Source organism: Phasianus colchicus, chromosome Z (assembly GCF_987193195.1).
Source record: "Phasianus colchicus chromosome Z, bPhaCol1.hap1.1, whole genome shotgun sequence".
Lineage (NCBI taxonomy): Eukaryota > Metazoa > Chordata > Aves > Galliformes > Phasianidae > Phasianus > Phasianus colchicus.
In genome coordinates, this window is record NC_143476.1 from 36,060,163 (window position 1) to 36,082,933 (window position 22,771).

The following is a 22,771-nucleotide window of genomic DNA, read 5'->3' on the forward strand; positions in this document are numbered from 1 at the left end:
GAGCTGGACAACTTTCTTGAAGATCCCTGCCCCTCAGGGAGGCCTGATTTTCTTGTTTTAATACTGTTTATAATTCAAGTTGCTTCTTTTATAGCATTCATTCACATTCAGAAATCGACATTCACACTTCAGACAGCAGAAAAGCATTATTTACTTTCCCCTTCTAAAAGTCTAGATTTAAACCTCATCAAGTACGCTATGAAAGTACAGGACTGTGAAGCTACTGTCACTAGTTCTATTACAAAGAAAAGTAGCAAGCAGGAACATGTAGGTACATGATAAATTTAATAGCTAAATTCCACTTTCAGTGTAACTCCAACCCATTTCAGTAGATCAGTATGCCACAGAACTACCTGCAAATGAGAACAGCTGCCAAGAACAGAGTTCAGCCACCTGTAGAGGCCGATAATGGGACAAACGCAGCATGAGAAAAGAAATTACAGTAAGCACTTCTAATGAGCCACAGCTCTAGTTCTTTATTTCACAGACCTTCTGAGATCCATCTGAAATAGTCAGTAGACACAGCCATCAAGTAATATATTAATTGTGTGTTACTTATCTCCTTTAACTAACGGACCACGTTTCCTTATGTGGCTCATAGGCAACAGAGTTCACTGCAATCAGAAATGACTCAAAGTACCCCAGCACCACCACCCAAAGACAAGATCCTTGGACATATTAGGCTTACCTTTATAGAAATAGTTGTTTGTTTTTTTTTTAAACAGTTGCTTGAAATAACAGTCGAGAGAAAGTTTCAGGTCATAGTAACCAAAGAGAAAGAAGAACCCATTTTCAGTTTTACTTGGGTTGCTGAGTGTTCACAATTAACACTCCCTGCACCACGAAGACATCATCCTTTACAGGAAGATTTTAGGCCTTACCAAGGTCTGCATTTTGTCTGACAGAAGGCCTCCAAGGACTGCATCACCTCAGTTCATAAATACAGATATTCCTAGTTTGGCTAGGAAACATCCTTTCAGAATACACCGCAGTCACAGTACACTTGAAATTGCCATTAGCCTCCATTCTCCATCTACGTGTAAGCAACGAATACATAAAGCATTTGACAGTCTCCCCATCATACTACTGTATGGAGGAGATTAAGAGGCAAGTCCATGACTGTTACCACAGTGAATTTGCAAGGAGGCAGAACAAGAAGGCAGTGCAATCTGCTTCCACATGTTTTAGAAGAGGTACACTTAAGACACTGCCTTGCTTTACAGCAGGTTTTTCTGTTCAGTATTAGAGCAACTTGTGCTATTTGTACCAAAACATGCAGTCCAGTGTGCATCAAATTCTCTGCCACAGCAAAGCAGTTTGAATCTCTCACTATAAATTACCTCCTGCTGCTAGAGTATGAGCTGACTGCTGTTACTGCCTTGAGCCAGCACTGGCAGCCCTCCATTAGAAATTCATGGAACCCTAACCTGGACGTTTTCAGCTATTCAGAGAACAGAAATGGACAAAGGACTGGCAAGCTGATATTAACCCTCCCTATCCTGGACAAGTTCACTCCTTCCTCTCTTCTCCCCAAACATTTACTAGATTTTTTTTTGGCAACGTGCATTGGTGTAATGTAATTTTGTGAGGTACTTCTTATCTTTGAAAGACAGAACTATTATTCTAATTGGAGGCATGTTCTAGAAAAGTAAAAAACTTAAATAGTTCCTGGAACAGCTTAACTGAATACTTCTCACAGTCTAGTCCTTGCTGAGGGAGAGAGAGCAAAGACAAACTTGCTCTCATATCAGATGGGCAAGTAAAGGTATGTTAAGAGCATTGTTATTTCCTGACAATTGATCTACTACAGACCTTCCTGGATTTCCTTGTTCAAAAAAGCTGATGGCATGATCTCAAAGTCTTCCTACTTCTTCCACCATTTTGTACAAAATGAAATACAGACTGCTAAAGATCAGTATCAGTCTACTCATACGAAATGGTGATCAGACTGCCTGTAAGCTTCAGAGACAGAAATGGTGCTGTAGTTTAGCTAATCCTCTGTCTACAGAACATATGAAATAACTGCCATGCCATCAGCTAAGATCTCTGAGTTCTTAAATGATAACACAAGTGATCTTGAAAAATGTTCTTCAAAACCAGCTCAAAAAGCAAACCTGAATGTTGACACTAGGATTTGAAGAATCTGTGCAGCTTTTCCAAGGCCTCATACTCAGAAATGCAGATGTAATAATTGTGCAAGCAAGTTGAGCACATTCTACTTATGCGTGGACAAGTGTTGTCATCAGCCTAATTCCTACAAGAGGTTACCAAAGCTCCCCTCTCAGGTGCTGCACTTAAGAAAGAAGTTTAAGCTTCACAAACAGTCAAAACTCAGCAGCGCCTCCCACTCCTCTAGCAAAAGGCTAAATAAAATGCTATATTTCAAGCTAAAGGAGCGTTACACCCTTTAAAGACAAATATACAACTGTCCAGCAGATTTTTGCTTACTACCTACGGGAATGAGATGTGTTGGCTGAGACTCTTCCAGCTTGTTTCTCAACCAGTCAAAATCTTGGTACCGCCGGCGAACAGAATATTCTGGCAAATCAAACTCAGCTCGGGTGGTCTGGAAAACAAGATCAGGATAAATTTAGTGTACATGAAAACCCCTCAATCTCAAAATTTAGCAGCAATGCAACACAACCATCACTGATGAGGATGAGGACATACAAGCCTTGCACTAGAACTTCATCCCCAAAATGAAGTTACAAGCTGCATGAAAGAAATGGCCTTTTAAGTAGAGGTAAAGTCAGCAATGAGAAAAATGAGTACTTGGGATGTGTTCTTAGAGTTTATCAATATTACAATACATGTTCTCAAATTTTGTGGGGGCAGTCTGGGAAGATGAGAATATTGTGCACCATGTTAATCTCTTGGCAGTCACACATTTGAGGAGAATGTATGAAATATTTATTCCAAGGATGAGACTGCTTAGCAAGAATTAAAAGCCAAGATAGTTCATGACTTGTTTACTTGTGAAGCAGTTTAACTACGGGTGAGGAATGTTTCACCACTACTCTGTATTCCAGAAACCACAGGCTTGTTAAACTCCTTCAAGGCTATAAGATTAGAGCATAAGCTATTGCTAGGTTTGCTGAAGGAAAAGTTTTGTTGATTTTTGAGAAGAAACCAGTTTGTCTATATGAAGTTCACACAGGGTATGCCAAATGTCAGTATGAGTATATTAAGTTAAATAATTCAAGCTCCCATTCATTAAAACAAGGAGTTACATTTGCCATAACAAGTTTGAGGCAGAAGACAGGTATATAGAGAAACTGCTGGCAAGTGTTTTAAGTCTATAGAATAGAAACCTAACTTCATGGGGCTGCTCACACAGTATGCATTACAGTTGTCTAACAGCACTAAACAAAGTGTGTACTGGGGGAATCTGACAAACAACTTAGCGGATAACCCTGATTGGAAGGTAGACAGTCCTTACTGTGATGTCTCAATGAGAAGTACAGCCCAGAGAAACCTAGAGAGTCATATTTAGTTACCTGTAACAACATCAAGACCATCTTGAAATGAAAGTAGGATGTTGGTACTGCAGCATCGCACCTACAGCCAGACATCAAAAACTTTGCATTTTGGAGAACTCATCAGTTCTCCCAGCTTTCAACTAGCACTGAATCCAGGACTAGGCTGTTTTGCTATTTCTAGCCACTGAAAGCCATGCTGAATTTCAGCAGTGATTTTGTATTTACTTCTAGACTGATGGCAACTTTCACATACAGCATTATTTGGAGAGAACCAAGTGGGTACCCTTTAAACACAGTTCATTATTTCATTTGCTTTCTGGATGGTACCAACTCTCCAGCAACTACGCATCTGCCTATCAATCCTCACAAGGTATCCTGTGCAAGTTCTATGCCAGCAATGTCTTTAGGAAGAACCAACAGCCTTAGCATGCCACCAGCACAACAGCAGCTTTAACATACACTGAACAGTATGCTACTGTGATACTACCTTAAGAGATGGTTTGTTTTCTGTTTCTTTGTACCTTTCTTTTCTAGAACAGAAGACATCAAGCTCACCTCATTCCTGTTCTGACTCGGTAGCTATGGTAAGGAGTATATTTAAGTACATAGGCTAACACAATGAATGCTCATCAGGGGAGCATAAGTATTTGTGAACAAGGGACTGCCAAGACTTAGATATCCACTGTGGATTTGTATTTTAGTCAGCTACACATCAGAACAGCACCAGCTTTTTAACACAGCAGAGTGCCTCAGCACAAATGAGATTTTTGACGCCTTATATGAAACATTTACAATGGCTTGGAGTAAGACACTGAGCATTGGTACACTAGAATAAGAGAACGCATACACATGTAAAGGGCCCTCATCAGCCAGAGCTGACTGCTTTGTCCTGTTAGTGGGGAAGCTGTACTTCACCTTGCAGAAGATCATCTGAAATTGAAATGAAAAGTAACAATTTAATAGGAGAGCTTATGTGAACTGGCTGTGATAGGGTGAAGTCCCCTGAAAAGAGATCAGACAGTGAATGAGTAACTGAGTGCCTTACCCTGTAGCACAATGAAAATGAGGTGTCCCGTCTGCCAGATTTGAGAACCTTACTAATCAGTGTTCTGCTAACAGTTACAGAAAACCATTAGTTCTACTTAGTCTGGAAGAAGGGAGGCATAATTTGAGGATAAGTCCTAATCTAAATCTTAGTATCAGTTTGTATTCACTTACAGCAAACTGGTCCTCTTGCCTTTAGGCTACAAATAGATTTGTAAAGTTTTCCATTTTTCAGCTCTTGTCCTTCACAAGGAGCCAAATAAAAACGCATCATATTCATCAGCATTTTAGTGTTTGCTGTATGAGCTGTGAAATCTAGAGAGCAAATAAGCTTTTCAAAGACTATTTGGACAGAGCATAAAAGCCTTAAAATCTTGAAGGTTTAAACACTTCTCACTAATGCTGAAAGAATTTGGATTTTAGATCAAACAGTTCATTAGCTTGGCACAACTTATTTTTTCCAGACTGTTCACAGAATGGAAGAGGGTCTTGCCACCACCCAGGGATGGGAAGTGAAGTCTAAGTTTTTGACATATTCCTCCTGCTTTCTTACTAAGATCAATAAATCTCATTTTTCAAGGACCCATCTCTCCCAAAGGGATTTGAGAAACTGACATGGCAGATCTCAGTCTCCCCAAAATAATGGGTTAGACACTTCTAGAGATTTACTGAAGATTCCAGCACAGTTCCACTAAGTAAGCCTGGAATATTGCAGTGCTCAGTTTCACTTGTCAAAAAGCAGGAAGGCTTAGAGACACTTTCACATCTTGTTAGAAGTCAAACTATTAAGGCAAATGCCAAATCTTAGTGTTTCTTCTTTCTTGAAAAGAGTTAGTATTCAAACCTAAAACTAATTGTGACAACTAGGCACAAGTAATCATTTTCCTCACTCTAGTTCTGGTCTTTTACTTATTAAATATTTTAAATGTATTTCCCCCATAATAGTATTTAAGCCATAGTAAAAAATTATATTTAAAAAAACAGAGAATGGAGTGAGAAAGGCAACAGTGTTGGTGTTAATAGTTTTGTTCACCACATACAATTTATCCCATCTGAAAAAGAGCATCTGCACCCCTGTAGGGATCGAGCTATTCTGTGTACTTGTCTACTCAAAGCATGCACTGAAAGCAAGGGCAGAAGGAGAGGAAAAAGAACAAGGCTTCTACTTCAGCATTTGCTGGTTTGAAGGCAGCTCCATTTGAGCTACAGAGCAACTGAGGACAATGAGGAATAGCATACAGCTGTTCAGATTTCCATGGAAGAAGGCACAGAAGAATGCCCTGCCCTTCTAGAAAGTACAATAAATGCAAAGTTAGAAATATTCCTACGTTTCCCTTAAGACAGATGACTACATAGCATAAGGTTAATTTTACCCCTTCCTGCCTCAGAAGAAACATCTTTTAGATAAAATCCCTCTTGAGTACACATCAGTTTACCTGAAGAGCACAGAGATGTCATCAAGAACATCTGGAGCACTTCAATCATTACAGCAAAGGCCATTTAAGTTCCAGCACAAGCTTCACCAATATTCTCTTTTGGTTTCACTCATTTCCCCTTCTCAGAAAATTCCAGTTATCAAGAAGAAAACAAGGTATGAAAAACAGTCAGCAGAGTCAGGTCTGACTTGCTCACCCCATTCTTTTGAGGATTCTTAATCTGCTGCTGTAGAACGTGTTAATCCAGAAGATTTGCTGAGGAACACTACTAGACTCCAAGAAGGAAGCTGTGAAAGCAAGGATACAAGCAAGACCAAGAAAACTGCATACTTTCAGCTCTGCTTCACTGCAAGTCTGTTAGACTAAACTTTCTGGACCCTTCCCCAACGACTACTACCTGCAGACAAAGAAGTCAGTACATGGGGAGTCTGGGGCATACTGGAAGATCTCTGCTTCTGCTGTTGCAATAGAAGACCTTTCCTAAAAGAAGAAGAAGAAGAAAAAGGCAAACAGGAAAATACTACTTCAGTCAGGTTACACCCTTTCTCTACAGTGGTTTCCAGCCAGAGACTCAACTATGTGTTACAGTAACGATAATTACATTCCCCTCAGATGACTGGAACAAAACTTGCTGTAAAGCTATGAACTACTACCTGAAAGTAGAAACATCAGCACCTACCCTGATCATAGCATCTAAGGATTATTCCTATGCAGCTTTTGCCATGTTTAATTACTGCTTTCAGCTACAGTGGCTGACAAGGCAATTATCTTGGCATCAAAGACGACTTGTTTGTACAGTAAGAATGAGTCAAGCCATTAATACTGTTAAACTTCCAATCAGATTTTTTCAAACAATAGTAGACTAGATTGTTGACCCAAGGGGTTAGCCAGAAGTTTACAAGAATAAGTAATAAATTCAAATAGGTGAAGTGATTGATGAAGATAAATAATGCACTGTTTCAAAACAGTATTGTAATGGTACAATACAGTAGCATTATGTGCTGCAGTGAGATGCAGAATAAAGCAAGTATCAACAGAAATGTAGGTAGATATGAAATCTGTACAGGTTTTTTAGATTAAGAAAAAAAGGCGACATTGAGTTAACACATCTGTTCTAAGGAAAATACCTTATCCACCTTCTAGATTCTGGTTTAAGTGAAGCTTTTGAAGAGAGAGCCACAAGGATGATCAGTGGGTTGGAGTACATTTCCTATGAAGAAAGGAGAGAGGTGGGCTTGTTCAGCCTGGAGAAGGTTCTGGGGAGACCTCACTGCAGCCTTACAGTACTTAAAGCGTGCTTATAAATAGGAAGGAGACCAACCAATTGTAATAGGACAAGGGGGAATGGTTTTACACCAGAAGAACAGAGATTTAGGTTAAACATTAGGAAGAAATTTCTTACTCAGGGTAATGAGACATTGGCACAGGCTGTCCAAGGAAGCTGTGGATGCCCCATTCCCAAAGTCATTCGAAGTCAGGTTGGATCGGCCCTGGGCAGCCTCATCTAGTGGTCAGCAACCCTGCCTACAGCAAGGGGCAAAAACTGGATGGGCTTTAAGGTCCTTTTCAATCCAAGCCATCCTATGCTTTCATGATTAAGAAAGAAATCCTTGTAGAATCATACAATGGCCAGGGTTGGAAGGGACCTCAAGGATCACCAAGTTCCAACCCCCCTGCCACATGCAAGGCCACCAACCTCCCCATTTAATACTAGACCAGGCTGCCCAGGGCCCCATCCAATCTGGCCTTGAACACTTCCAGGGATGGGGCATCCACAACGTCTCTGGACAGCCTGTTTCGAGCACCTCACCACTCTCTCTGTAAAGAACATCCAACCTAAATTTTTCCTCCCTCAACTTAAAACCATTTCCCCTTGTCCTGCAGTTATTTACCCTTTCAAAGAGTTGATTCCCCTGTTTGTAGGCTCTCTTTAGGTACTGAAAGGCTGCAATGAGGTCACCTCTCAGTCTTCTCCCCAGGCTGAACAAGCCCAGCTCCCTTAGCTTGTCTTTGTAGGGGAGGTGCTCCAGCCCTGTGATCATGTATTAACACAAGTTTACAAGCAGAAGAGCAATGATACCACTGTGCAGAGACAGGTAATCTTGATAGAATAATCAGGTCTTCAGCCTATTCCTTCTGATGTTATAAAAGTCAAAGGCTAAGTCACTCCACATACAAATTTTCTTCAATATTTAGAATTTTTTAGTGGATAAGATACATTATTTCTTGCAAGACTAAGATGAAACAACTAAGAATGGCAGGCCTATGTTAAACCTGCAATATGAGGTAGCTTCTATTCTCAAGACCACATTTTTCCTGGTGCAACCTGAAAGTGGAACTTCTGAGTGGGACTTCTTTTTGCAAGATATACACAGCCTGTGATGACTTTCTTATCTCAAGGGAAAAATACCCTCTCCAGTATGGAGAGATACTGCCATCTAAGTAAGTCATAGTAACATAAATCTTTCTGGACAAGTGGATAAGGTATAATCACAGTGAGGCTAGCGGACACTTTTTACATTAGGTAACTACAAGTACCCAAAGATGTCAATATTACTCAAAGTTGACGCTAATGAGAACATCTAGTTAACAGAAATTAAAGTTCCAGCTGAGAACGCAACAGGCTTTTCAGTTTGCTTTTCCCACTATTCTAATGAGGTCACATTAATAACTGGCCTAAACTGCTTTGAAAAAACTTGCATACTTCAGGAAACAGCAGCATTCTAACACTACTTAGTTCTAACAATCAACAACTGCAAGGAAGCTAATTTACATTCAAGGATGAAAATTACAATACTGGATTTAGATAAGCAGATGGCCGAGGAAGCGTGATGGACATTTAAGTAATAAGTTTAAAGAATTCCAGAGCGCAATTGACAAAATGAGTGAAGACTACCAGTGAATTAGCAAGAAGGCTCATTCCCCTCAAGCACAGGTAATTCAAATCAAATGGGTGTTGTATGAAAATTTTTCAAGCTAAAGAAACTGGCTTTTCAAGTTTACAAACAGTTCTGTTTAACAACAAGAGACAAGATCTAAGCTGACACATTAATAGCTTTATATTACTTCACATACTGAAGTAGTAACAGTTCTGGTAAAAGAAGTCACACCATGAACACATTTATTACAGTGCACTGAAAGACAATAAGTTCTAGTCCTTATGATAAAGAGATAGAACACAAGGCATAAACATCCAGAGCATTGCCTTCAAAAACGAAACAAACAACAAAACTTTCCACGGGAAAAAGCAGTAGAGGAGTATATTGCTTAGTACCTTTGTTGTAACCCTATATGTGATGTAAGTCTCCATTGTGCATACATGTTTTTTGGGATCATCAACGGTAACAAACAAGTCTTTTGCTTCCCCATCCAAGTCATCATCCAGCTGCAGTCTGTTGAGAAGAGATGAGGAAGAGGCTGGGCTAGAAGTGTCAACTGGTGTGCCATTGGGTAGACTGAGATCCTGTTTTGAAAAAAAAAAAAAACAACAAAGTTTTAGATACATGAAGAGATTCACCATAAAGCAGTGTTCTTCAAGATGCCTCTGACAAGCTTCACTGATAAGTCTTTCCAGCCATTATCACACAATTTCTTTCAGCAGCTTCAAGGATCAGCCCCTTCCAGGACACCCTGGCAATCCTCCAAGTTTGCAGCTTGAATATTAAGTTCAAGAAATGCTAAATTGTTCCATAAATTGAAAAGAAAGCATATTACCACCCTACTTCCCCTTAATACTGAGCAAACCAGTCTACTTCCATGAGAAATCAGAGATATTGTTGAACCAACATAGACTCTGAAAATGAAGCAAGTAGGCAAATTAGGAGATCTAGTTGTAAAGACAGGCTTTGGACGAAGCAGCAACACTTAAGTTGACTGATGTGAGTCAGTTTTCCCCTCTGAGAAATAATAGAGACTCTCATAATAGTCAGGAGGGCAAACTCATATCAGTAACTTCCCATCTAGTTCACTAGATGTGCATCTCTCTTCCAGAGTCTTAAGGCACATAGATACACTGTGCTTTGCTTGGACGTCCTTATCCCCATCCTCCCAATTCCAAGATTTATCATCCAGTGCATAGGGGAAAAAGAGGTTAAAAGAACCAGCAAGCAGCCATTTTAGGATGTGTCACACAAGGATTCAGGATATCTATAATTTCTTAAAACTCATCCGACAGCAGAAAACAGGGGTTATAGATCGAACTTTGTATATCCCTACATCTTCAAGACTTAGAATTTGGTATAAATCAATTATTCTATGCATCTCTGCCCTGTTTGCATAGTACAGCTAGCTGGCCATGTGTAACAGGTTGTATAGGAACATTTGACTATAGTTTAAAAAAAAAAAAAAAGAAAATGCTAAATACTCAAGGCTCTTATTTACAGAGAAGATTGATTGCTGCAGATCTTGTTGTTTTTAAGTAGTAGCACAGGATGTTATACATAGAATGTTTCCCTTGCAAGGACAAATGTTCCCATGGATGCTAGACTTGGTAAAATATCACTACAGTTAGAGCAGCACCACAATTAGTAGTGTTTAGTTGAAGAACTACTGCTTAGCCCCATTTTAGCTTCATTTAGTCTTTATGTGGCTAAATGAAACATGTAATTTTAGCTAAGGAATTATTTCTGCGTAAGATCCCATTTACTTATCAGTATTCCTCACACAGTTGTGGTTTATGTTCCAGCTGAACAAGGGTAGTCCTCATCCTCAAAAGTCTTCCTTTCAAAATTCTCTCTCAGGTGAGAGACACAGGAACAGGTATCTTACGAAGGTCCGCCTTTGACAATGGCTAAAATTGATGCTAAGTTGCTACCAGCCTTTGTTACAAACCCACCATGAGAACACTAGGATTTTAGAGACAAACCCTCTGACCGCCACAATTCCACAGAACAGTGCTTTTACCATTCCCCACTTTGAGAATTGCTTACGTAGTTATGTACTTTAGCCTAGACATTCTGGGGAAAGGGAGATCTAAATTATTGCCTACAAACAGACATTAGATACATTCTCTCAGGTAATGCTCAGAAGAGGCTGTCAATACATGAAACATTGTAGAATTAACTCAGAAATGAAGGAGAAGGCAGACATTAAGATGCTCTTTTAAGAGGGCAAAGGAGCAGGATGAACATGGCACAGTTTGTCAGCTCATATATGAGGTAGCTATCCTGAACCACACAAGAAGCATCTGGCTCAGACTGAATATAGAAGGAGCCTGTATAACAGGAAGATGCAGTGCCACAACAACTTGGAAGAAAAAAGTTCTGCTAGAATCAGGAAAACAGAAAAAGCAAATGTCAGGGTAAGATGAGAAGCAAGAGATGGCTACAGAAATTCTGCAGTTCAGCTAGACAGGCAAATTTGGCTGAGCACAGTAAAAAGCAATGAAATCCCTGAGACACTGCAGCAGCTGTAGACAAGTCTGTTCTTACTCCCAAAAAGAACAGGCAGCTCTTGATTGCCCATATGCAATACGCATTAATGTATGATAAGTTGTGCCAGAACTGCAGCAAGTTCTAAACTACCAGTATGGAAATGAATTAACTGTGGAAATAGTTTAAACCTGATCAAACAGGAGATTCTTGAAAGCCTGTAAAAAAAAACCCTCCAAAAGGCAACTTAAGAGATCTCACTGTGTTCTTTAACTTACAACAATTCTACATGAAGTCGTTAAAACAACTGGAAGAAGGCCTAAAGGTCAAACACATGGCCACAGGCACAAAGTCAATTTTTTTCACTAGTTATGTTGGAAGTCTATAATAACCATATTAACACACCTTGCATTTTTTAAGCAGGACAAAGGTCTGTGAAGGCTGGAATCCACTCTAGTCTACTTGAGTATGTTCTTGAAGTAATAGGCTTTGTGAAATGTCTCAGGTCTTAAAACAAAGGCTGTGAATAGTTTCACCCAATTTTGGTCCTGGATGAAATGCTCCTATCTAGATTAAGCATAATTTCTACACCACCTCTGATTAGGAGCTGGAGGGCTGCAGCTGTGTCCGGGGGAAGGACAGAAGAAGCATATATATATAAAATACTACTATGCTATACAGCTTCACTTCTGATGGCAAAACCCCAGTCAGTCAGGGCTGGCATCATGCACTGCTGTTTAGCTAGGTTTCAGCAGCTGAAGGTCAAGTGAGAAGCCAACTGTTTGTCCTTAGCAATGGGTGGAGCCTCCAAGCCAGCTGCACAAGATAGGGAACTGCTGGAGTTTTTGTTTAGGGGCAGGCTAGATCCCTTTATTGAAATCTTAACCGTTCCTAGAAAGAGGTAGGCTTTCAAGTGTCACAGCAGATAGCCCTCCAACCCGAGTTGTCTCAGCCTGCAATCCACAGACAGAGCACTTCTGCATCATGTTAACTGGCAATGGCGTTCTTCCACAAGATTTGCGGGATTTTTTGCAGTTGTGGAAGCAAGACTGCATCATCTGTTCTAGCCTACTTTTACCACAGAAAGAGGAGTCAGTCCTGCAAAGCTTGGCAGGAAAAGAAATCTGCATCCATCTGCACTTCCTGTCAGCACAATTATCATACCCAAGAGCATTTAAAATACTGCCAATATTAAATGTTTCACATAACAAAAGAGTCTCGCTTCAGTGCCAGGGACTCATGCATCAGTTTCATCTTTGGCATGACAATGTAGCTATTGTTTTAATAACCTAGCTGCATTATGAGATCAGGACAGTCCAAGTTCTAGAGGTATCTACTGCTTACAAAGTTCTTTATAGAAAAAGAGCCTTTTTCATGCAGCACCTGATAAAGTAAACTCATCCTGCCACGAATCAGAGCAGAACTACAACAGTGATGAGAAGAGACAGCTTCTGGTGACCAGGTAAATGGAATGAACGACAGGTTCTGTCAACAGACTCTTCGAGCTCCAGGAATTATCTCAGAAGATTTCCTCAGATTTCAAATCTTCTTCTACTGTAAATAAGAAAAATTCCTCACCTCCTCAGACCACTGTCCCCTTCAGAAGCAAATCAGGTGTATGTCTAGTAAAGCCTGGATTACAACTTAAGGCAGAAATAAATCAGCATTCAGACCTCCAGGCCTGTGACTACTGGTTAAGTCTTTTGTGCACAGTTCTACAACTACCTACTGATAATCAGACTCTTCACAGACTCTTGTGGAGTTTACAGAACTCATCAAAATACCCAGACTTTTGGATGCACGAGATAACTCTAGAAGCAAGGATTTGATTTCCTGGCATGCAGCACAAACAGGAGCTAGTTGTCTGCTCTAGATCCATGAGCCCTGCCAACTATACAGGTTGCTGTTTGGTAAGGAAGCAGCTTCACATTCTTCTGTTGGATTACGCAGCCCAAACACTATGACTTGTTAGCCTGCCCAGAACTATATCCTAAATCTTTCAAGAAACTAAATTTCAGCTGAATTTTATAAACTTGAAGCCAGCACATGAAATGCAGAATGAGTAGGTTAGTTTCCAGTTGATCTCATTTTCTCCCTCCTTCATGTCCTCAGAACACTTTCCAAGACTCTAGCAGCCTGGATCCACATGAAATAAAACCTCAAGAGCCTGGTATTCATTCCTCTGGAAGGCAGCATCCCCCCTCTGGAATAGTAGACACCAGAGGGAGAATGCATCTAGGATGCAATCCTAGAAGGCTAAAAAAAGGGTTTAAAGTTTTGTAGGTTTTGGTTTATTTTCAAGTGAAGATCATGTATTCTTCTGCCGGGGAGCTACTCAAAATCCCAGCTTCTAAAAAATTCAACATTAGTTTTCACCTATCCTGCATTAGCATGTAAGTAGCTTACCTTGATAGTAAAATTACTGAAGCAGATGTCCACAAAGAAAATGAAAGAGGTAGTTCCACTAGGTTTGAGTCATAAAAGGTTAGAAGAGATCTCTAAGATCACCTAGTCTGGTTGTTCACTTACCACCAATTCAGCCAAGTAAACAATGTTCCTTAGTATCACATCTCCACATTTCTTGAACACCACCAGAGATTCCACTACCTCCCTGGGCAGCCCATTCCAGTGCCTGACCAGTCTTTCGGAGAAGTTTATCCTAATGCCCAACCTGAACCTCCCCCCGTGTAACTTGACATCATTCCCTCTCATCCTATCACTAGTTACCTGGAAGAACAGGTTGACCCCCATCTCAACACAACCTCCTTTCAGGCAGTTGCAGAGGGCAGTAAGTTTGCTCCAAGCCAGTTCCCTCAGTCACTCCTCATAATTCTTGTGCTCCAGTCCCCTCATCAGCTTTGATGGACTTCTCTAAACATGCCCCAACGCCTCAGTGTTTGTAGCAGGGGCCCCAAATATGAACACAGTACTTAAATAGAGATGAGTACAGAGGAACAGTCACATCACTGCTCCTGCTGGCTACACTATTTCTGATACAAGCCAGGATGCCACCAGCCTTCTTGCCCACCTGGGCACAGCGCTGGCTCATGTTCAGCAAGCGTCAACCAACACACTCACATTCTTTTCCTCTGCAAAGCCTTCCAGCCACTCTGCCCCAAGCTTGCAGCACTGCACGGGGTTGTTGTGCCCAAAGTGCCAGGATCAGACACTTGGTCATGTTGAACTTCCTCCCAGCTTGGTGTCATCTCCAGTCTTACTGAGGGTACACTTAATTCCCTCATTCAGGGAATCAACAAAGATATTAAGCTGGATGGGCCCTAACGTCAACCACTGTAGAATATCACTCATGATGGGTCACCAGCTGGATTTCATTCCATTCACCATCACTCTCTGGGCCTGGCCATTCAGCCAGTTCTTTCCTCAGCAAAGAGTATACCAAGCCACAGGCTGTCAGCTTTCACAGGAGAATACTATGGGAGACAGTGTCAAAGGTTTTGCTGAAGTCTAGGTAGATAGACTACATCAACAGCCTTTCCCTCATCCACCAGGCGTGTTACCTGGTCATAGAAGGAGATTATGTTGGTCAAGCAGGACTGTCCTTTCATTAACCTATGCTGGCAGGACCTGATCCCCAGGTTGTTCTGCACACATTGCATGAGTTCACTTAAGGTGATCCTGGCACCAAGGTCAGCCTGACAGACCTGCAGTTTGCCAGATCCCCTTATGACCCTTCTTGTAGATAGGGGGCACACTGACAAGCCTCTGTTTGGTTTACCAGTACCACTGATGGGTGGTGGAAAATGGCTTGGCAATCATCTCTGCCAGCACCCTCAGGTGGGTCTCATCTGGCCTCATGGACTTGTGACAGTCCAGATGGAGTAGCAGCTGAGCTCCCTTACCAGCTGCATCAGGAAGTTGTTTTCCATACACCCTGGAAACCTCCTAGACTGGTTCCTCTGTGCTGTATAGTATTTCTAGCATAGATTAAAGAAGTTGCCCTTAAGAACAAGGGATGGCAATCACTCAGTTTCTGCCAGCTGCTCGCAGAACATGTCATCCATCTCTTTATCTGGTTAGGTGGTCTGTAACAGACTCTCACCAGGATGTCCACTTTGTTGGCCTTCCTCCTGACCTTCACCCACAGAGACTCAACTTTATCATTCCCAGTCCTGAGCACTACAACGCTAAAACGCACTCTAGCAAAGAGCCAGGCCACCACCCCTCCTTCCCTGCCTTTCTGAAGTTTATAGGCATCCATTGCAGCACTCCAGTCATGAGAGTGATCCCACCATGTTTCAGTAATGGCAACTAAGTCATAGTTTACCCACATTATAATGGCTTCCAGCTACTCTTCTTCTGGAGAAGAGAAGGATCCAGGGAGACCACATTGTGGCCTTCCAATACTTGAAGGGAACAAATAAACAGGAGGGAGTATGACTGTTTAAAAGGGTGGATAGTGACAGGAAGAGGGGGAATAGTTTTAAACTAAGATGGGTAGGTTTAGGTTAGATATTAGGAGGAAGTTTTTCCACAAAGGAGGTGGTGACACACTGGAACAGGTTGCCCAAGGAGGTTGTGCCTGCCCCGTCCCTGGAGGCATTCAAGGCCAGGTTGGATGTGGCTCTGGACAGCCTGGTCTGGTGGTTGGAAACTTTGCACATAGCAGGGAGGTTGAAATTAGATGATCATTGTGGTTCTTTTTAACCCAAGCCATTCTAAGATTCTGCCATTCTAAGATTCTATGATATGATTCTAGTGTTTGTTGCCCAAGCTCCTTGTATTGGTGAAGATGCACTTCAGCTGAGCCATCTGCTTCATCCCCCCTCCCCCCCCCCGGCAGGCATTGTTTCCCCAGGCTCATCTCAAGCACTCCTGCTTTTATCCCCTTCCCCTTTCACACACAGAGTTCAAAGCTCTCAGTTCCTGGGCTAGGAGTTGTTTCCCCATTTGTGACAGGCAAGACCCATCAGCAGCCATCAAGTCGGGTGCTGAGAAAACTGCCCCAAAAGTTGTCCAAGCACAGATAACCTCACCTCTGAAAAGGATTAGCCTGAAGCTACCTGATATTGCAAGTACTTTGTTCTCAACAGGTATTAAATGACGTAAGGGACATCTGGAGCCTGTATGGAAATATTGCTGTTTAGAGGCAAAGTTAAGTACACGTATCTTCAATTAATCCTGCCAAAATCAGTTATTTTACACCCAGGCCTGTACTGCTAGTAGAGCCTTGCTGTTTTGTTTCTAACATTTGAACTACCATACTTTCCTTGTGCTTCAAGGCATTTTGTTGCCTTCCATTTCTCAGAGAGGCACAACCACAGACACAGTGATGGCAAGGAAACAATGATTCCATGCAGCGATTACAGCTGGGTTCTGAAACTGTCTTATTTTCATACCTCCAGTACTTAACATTAAGTCTTAGCAGAATTGCTGCTGGTGACTGGAAAACTAAAATAGTTTAAATATAAGTATTCAAAAACACTATAAAAGCTTCTATTAACTTGGCTCTCACAGACTTGCTCACAGCATGACTTATCTCATCCCAGAGAGTTCTGAGAGAAGGTAGCTTTGGTTTCTGGAGTTCTCTACCACTGGTCTGCACAGGTCAGCTCTGTGTGGGAAGAGAATACATATTTCCATTCTCCAATTTATCCAGATCATGTCACTAACAGCACAGTACCCCACCGAAGGATCTCACCAAGCACCCACACAAGACTATTATCCAATACCAGCTGCAGACAAATACATAAATTCAGATGAAAGTCAATGGAAGAAAAGGTTATTTGCTTCCCCCCTGCTCAGTTTAATTGCTTTCCAGGCACTAGTATCTTTGTTTACCATATGTCCCCTTTGTTTCCTTGCATAACCCACTGAAAGTAATCAAAGCGAGGAAACAGACTGCAAGGAAGAACAAATGCTCTGGACACAATGAGAAAGGGAAGAAGAAAGAGCAGTCTTTCTCAGCAAGATAAAAGAAACAAAACACCCACACAGTTAACTGAAACTCCAAAGCCTTACAAATTCCCAGGAGAAAATTATATATAAATTCTACATCGATCCACAAACAGAATGGTTTTAAATTGTAGTTTGACAAAAGCTGCAAGAACCACCCTCTGAGGCTGGACCTGTGATTCTGGGAAAGGGGAAGTGGGCACAGAGACATCAACTCCTGACATCCCTCTCCATAAAGGGAAAAGAGAGCGCTGTGTAGGGGCACACTCACCGGAAACTAGCTTGCACTTTCAGAAGTAGTCTGAATTTCCCACTATATTAATAATCTAGAATCAGATTGCAAGGTTGAGACTACTTTAAGAGTAATACAGACTAAGCTCTAGTAAGAAGCAAGCCTTCTTGCTATCACCTGGAAACGTATCAGTAGAGGAGCGACAGCACCAGCACTGAAAAATCACAGGCACTGATCTTTCACCTTCTAGCTCTGGAAGATATTATGCAGCAAGCTTGTTGGGCAGAAAGCCCTAATGGAGCATGCACCACATCCAAGCCTCACTTCCAGCATTTCCAGCAGTATTACTGGTATTCTGTCCATCCAACCAACAAGCTACTTCTGAGGTCCGGCTAGATAAACACCGTATCAGTTTGCTCTTGGGAAATTTTAAGTAGGTGTTACAGTGCAGCAAGTTGCCAAGCCGTGAACCCTGATGATTTTATTCTGTAACTCATCACTCAAAATAATATTTCTGCTCCGTAGGTCTATACTGCCTAGAAACCTCAGACTCCTCAGTACTCCTAAAAACACACAAATTTCAGATACAGCAGCTGGTCTTAATGGCATGCAGTTTGGTATTACCTAAAACCTGGAAACAATCCTGCTAACAAAGGTATCACTCTTAGAGGACTTTGTTTTTGCATTACAGCCTATTTGGCTGAACAGGGAAACACTAGAACAAATGCATTTCAGAGGTGCTACAAACTGACATAGACAGGTCCCAAGCATTTTCATGCAGGTCGTGTGATTTCTACCTCTTCCCTCACGCTAACAGCTGAGCTTTATAGGATGGATTATTTCATTTTGTGGTTTGTTTTCCCATAAATCATCTCAGTTGGGCTAACCAGAGCAAAAATGTGGGCACAGAAGTGTTTCCTGCAAACAGTGCTTTCAGTAAGAGCAACAACCCACCTCCTACTTATGTTGCAAGGGTCACCAGGGACTTGGCAACAATATGCCTTATTTCCACTCTTTCTGTGCAAGCAGCCATAGGAAGATGTCATGTACCAGACCAGACCATCTGCTCACACAGTCTGGCTATCTGCCTATCTCCTCACAGACTCCATAAGAGAGTAGCCCCTTTTCCTAATCTGAACAGAAAGCTATGCATTGTCACACAAAAGTTGAAAGTAGTTCCAGTTATACTTTAAAAATTAGGATAAAGAGTAGCATCTCAGAAATGTTTTTACAGCAGTTAAGACTAATCTTTTAATATACTAATAAGCTGCACTACTTGTGAACAAAAACAAAAAGGCCTTAGGGACCAAACACTTGGATTATGCAGGTTGTTATTCTGAATAGACATTACTTCAGTAAAATGGAAAGGGATAACACACACTTTTGACTTATTAACTCTCACTAACAGGAAGCACACTTCTCCGCACACTTTGAACAGAAAAGAAAGGAGTTACAAGATGCTTGCCTCACCCTACAAAACCCCTTACTGTGGCAAGTTACCATAGTATGCAAAAAAGATATTTTAACACATACACAGGATGAACTGTCCTCTTGAAAGACAGATTCCAGGTTAGCTTCTACATCAGTTCACAAAGCAGAGTCCTTGCAGAAAACTTTATTTAGCTTTCTGAGTGGAAAGCCAATCTGGCTACTACCCAGCAAGATTAATTCATAGATACGTCAAAGTTGTAGAACGTAGTAGAAGTGCCTGTGACCTGACAGAACAAGTGAGTTTAATGTCTGAGTAGGCTTGGATTTGCATCCTTCAGCAGAGCAAACTTGCATGGTTTCTTTCTTCTGGTCCTCAGCAAAAGGGAAGGGCAGCAGTGCCCTTGGAGCACAGATTCCCACAAACTGCAGAAGGTTCATGTTTTCAGAAACATTCAGAAAGTCCTTTTGAATCAAAACTTAATTACTGTTCCCTAGCTGTGTAAAGTTCAATGTCCTTCTGCAAGGTATTTTTTTTAAGAATATTGCTCATTTACAAGACTTGAATTACTGTGAAAGGGATTCTGTAGCTATGCACACAGAAAGACCACAAACCATTTAAACATGCTAAAAAGCACCTTGATAATTAACATGTCTAACATGCCCAGCGTTTTGTTTCAAGCTTTGTTTTCGGAACCTTAGCTATCACCCTCTAAAGAGCAGAGCAGCAGCAAGGATTCAGACTTTGAGCAGGAAAAATCTGAATTCAGCATATGACTATATATATGTCAGCATATACTATATATGTGAATTCAGCATATACTATATATATGACTACTATAGGAGTCATTCACACTCCAAGAAGGCAGATTGATTAAAGACTGGACAAGCTTAACAAACTGTTCTAACTAAACTGCTTTCTTCTAGAGACAACTTTTCAGATATACCTGATACTACTTCTTCCCCATTCATACTCTAGTAGAAGCATATTTAGGTGGGTCGTAGATTTAACCTTTACCTTGGTATCCACAGTACTGATTTGCATGAGATGCTCCTAAGAGCAAACAGTAACATTTTTAAAATCTGAATAGACACAAAGGCCTTTGTTCTGTATTTCTGGGGAAAGGAGAAAGAAAAAATGGGAAGAGAAGATAAGAGAAGGCTGGAAAGCAGCTATTCTGGCAACTGCTGTGTTTAAACAAGCACAAATACACTTCCACTTCGCATTATGACACCAATTTCTCATGCTCACCACTTCAGATACGTTGCATTTTTAGCATTCCCCCAGACAGTGTCAACAGAGTTTCATGAAAGCAAATCAGACTGTCTATTCGTCTCACATTTTAATCTCAAGCTCTGGAAGAGTTGGAGGAGAGTGCTCTTGGAGGAGTTCAGAGATAGTTTGCAGGTGCAGTTTAAGGGACAGTCCTCAATTACATTTGCTGATTAATAGTATGTTTTCCATCAGAATGGGATTTGCTCCAAAGAGGAGAAATAAACAAAGTGCGTATCTGATGGAAACAACAAAAAAAAAGCCACAGTTAACACTATTTCATTCTCCACTTCAAGAAAGGCGAGTACACGTATTTCCTCACAATACAAAAAAAAAAAACCAACTTATCTAGAGTCCAGTAAGAGGGAAGAAACAAGGCATGAGATCTGTGATCTAATTTGTCTATAGAGACACCCTTTATTTTTATGGCCCTAGGCTCATGACAGGCACTGTAGCACATACAGACAGTTACCACAAAGGACTGCAAGAGCTAAAGTACACTGATCCAGGAGCATACTGGTCAGCAAAATGAAAGCCAGCGTACAAATCCTCAAGAGGCCACGATGATCACTGACAATAAGTGGTATTGATTAAAAACCTTCCAGGGATAGTCTTGGTAACAATCCAAAACACAGCTCTGTACCGGCCAGCACACAGAACTTTCACATCCAATCAGCCTTGAAGGAGTATTTAAAAGGCAACAGTGAAAGTGCCAATCCTACCCAGATAAGCATGGGTTTAGGCATTGCCTTGAGCAATCACCATTCAAAAACGTGTTCATACTTTCATCACTGAGTTAGCAGGAAATTGCTGTTGCAAACACCATCCGCAGCACCAAGGGGGAGAGGCCTCTGCCATTGAGCAAGACCTACACTGCAACATATTCCTTTCATGCTACCTCATATCATTCAAAGTTATTATAAAAGGGAGGCCAACTGTGCAGACAAGGTTTAATGCATGTTTTTAGGAGCCTAGGATGCTCTTCAGAAGGATGCAATTAGTTCCACTAAAGCGCTGTACAGCAACACTTCCCCATGTAGGCATGGGGAACATGCTTCCAGCTTTATCAGTCCATACCACAGAGAAGCTCTACCTCTTGCTAATGTTTCGGTGTTAAGAGGCTACTAGCTACTTTCATCAGATAAGCACTGTTAGCATGGTTTCCCCTTGATTTTTCAAGCTTCAGTACTGCTCTTGTCCAGAACAAAGAATGAGAATTGGGCTTAGAAGTCACTAACAGCATGACAGACCACTTCAACTATTCTTTTCTAGGCAAGCCAATTCTCCTCACAAGAATGCCCACACACTCCTTAATTTTAGGGCAACATCTAGAAGCAAGTAAATCCATTGAGCAAGTTATTTACATTTAGTTTGTTTTTTTTCATGGCAGGTGGAGTACTAAACATTTTTGAGATGCTTCTCTATACTACTGCAGCTCTCTTCAGCTTAAGATACATAAGAACACAAGCCTGAATCAAACAGCAGTCCATCTTCAGAATCTACAGAGAAACTACCACTTTCCAGAATAGTTTCTTGCCTACTGCTTACTGCCTCGCTAGAGAAACACTGCAGAAGCTCTGGATGTGGTCCTAACTAGATCTGCTAACTCATGTTCCCTATATGCTTATTCAGACAGATACTTTCTCTGGAATAATCAGCAGAAAAATCAACAGTTTGGGCATTACAACATCACCCACAGCAGAAGACAACATCTCCTCCTGCTCCCCTGCCCCCATATAAGAAATAAAACAGGTCCCAAAAACTGTTTTGTAGGTTGGTCCAGCACTAGGAACTAAATTAATTAAAAAGCTGAAACTCACTGCATTTGTTTTTCATCCTCAGTTTGTCATTGCAGTGCCACTAGTACCTAACTTGCTGTTAGCTACTGCCCTTAGTTACAGTAAGAAAAACAGATTTCCTTGTTTTTCAAGAATTTACTAGCAGACTTTCACCTTGGGGTTGCAGCTGCCACCACCTTCAAGGTGTTTTTTTGTTTGTTTTGGTTGAGAGGGTCTTTTTGTCCAGTTTTTTTTCCATGGTGTTGGGTTTTTGCTTTTTTTGTTTGTTTTCTGACTCACTTCACTGTACACAGGATAGCTTGGTCTGTGAGCTTCACTGCAAATCTGGCTCAGGCTGTTGAACTAGCCACAGCTTTCAGAGTCAGAATAGCTCAGCATTGAATATCATGGTCAAGGTTTGCAGAGAACACGTTTTAGTGATGTTGCTCCAGAGAAACATGCAAGATCAAGCACCATTTTTTAACTGCTACATTGCGCTCTGCAGACTGAGAGCACACACAAGTTGCAGCACCTAAACTGGCCTTGAGACAGTAAGTAGGTTTTCATTTAGCAAATACTAAGTTACACCTCACTGCACTGTAAAAGCTCCTGTCTCATTTCCTGACCTATTTAGAGAGACCAGCCTCTCCACACAGTTAAGGATGCGAGTGGCTACTGCAGCAGCTACATGATGTATCTGAGATACCAGAAAGGTAGTCTGCAATGCTAGAAGAAACCAGGACAATAGCTTGCAGGTTAATCCTGGCACTGATGTCTCCCACATCCAAGTGTCAATGGGAAGGCATTTGGAATTCATCC

General features: G+C 41.3%; 1 protein-coding gene across 1 annotated transcript in view; it reads right to left on the reverse strand.

Moving 5' to 3' along the window:
• The window catches only part of SNX30 (sorting nexin family member 30), a 52,756-nt gene that overhangs the window by 21,153 nt on the left and 8,832 nt on the right, over positions 1–22,771 (reverse strand). Inside the window, exons 2-3 of the mRNA XM_031609772.2 lie at positions 9,234–9,422; positions 2,456–2,566 (exon numbers count right to left, since the gene is read on the reverse strand). Of these exons, the coding sequence (XP_031465632.1) occupies positions 2,456–2,566; positions 9,234–9,422 (300 nt within the window). The remainder of the gene's footprint in view (positions 1–2,455; positions 2,567–9,233; positions 9,423–22,771) is intronic.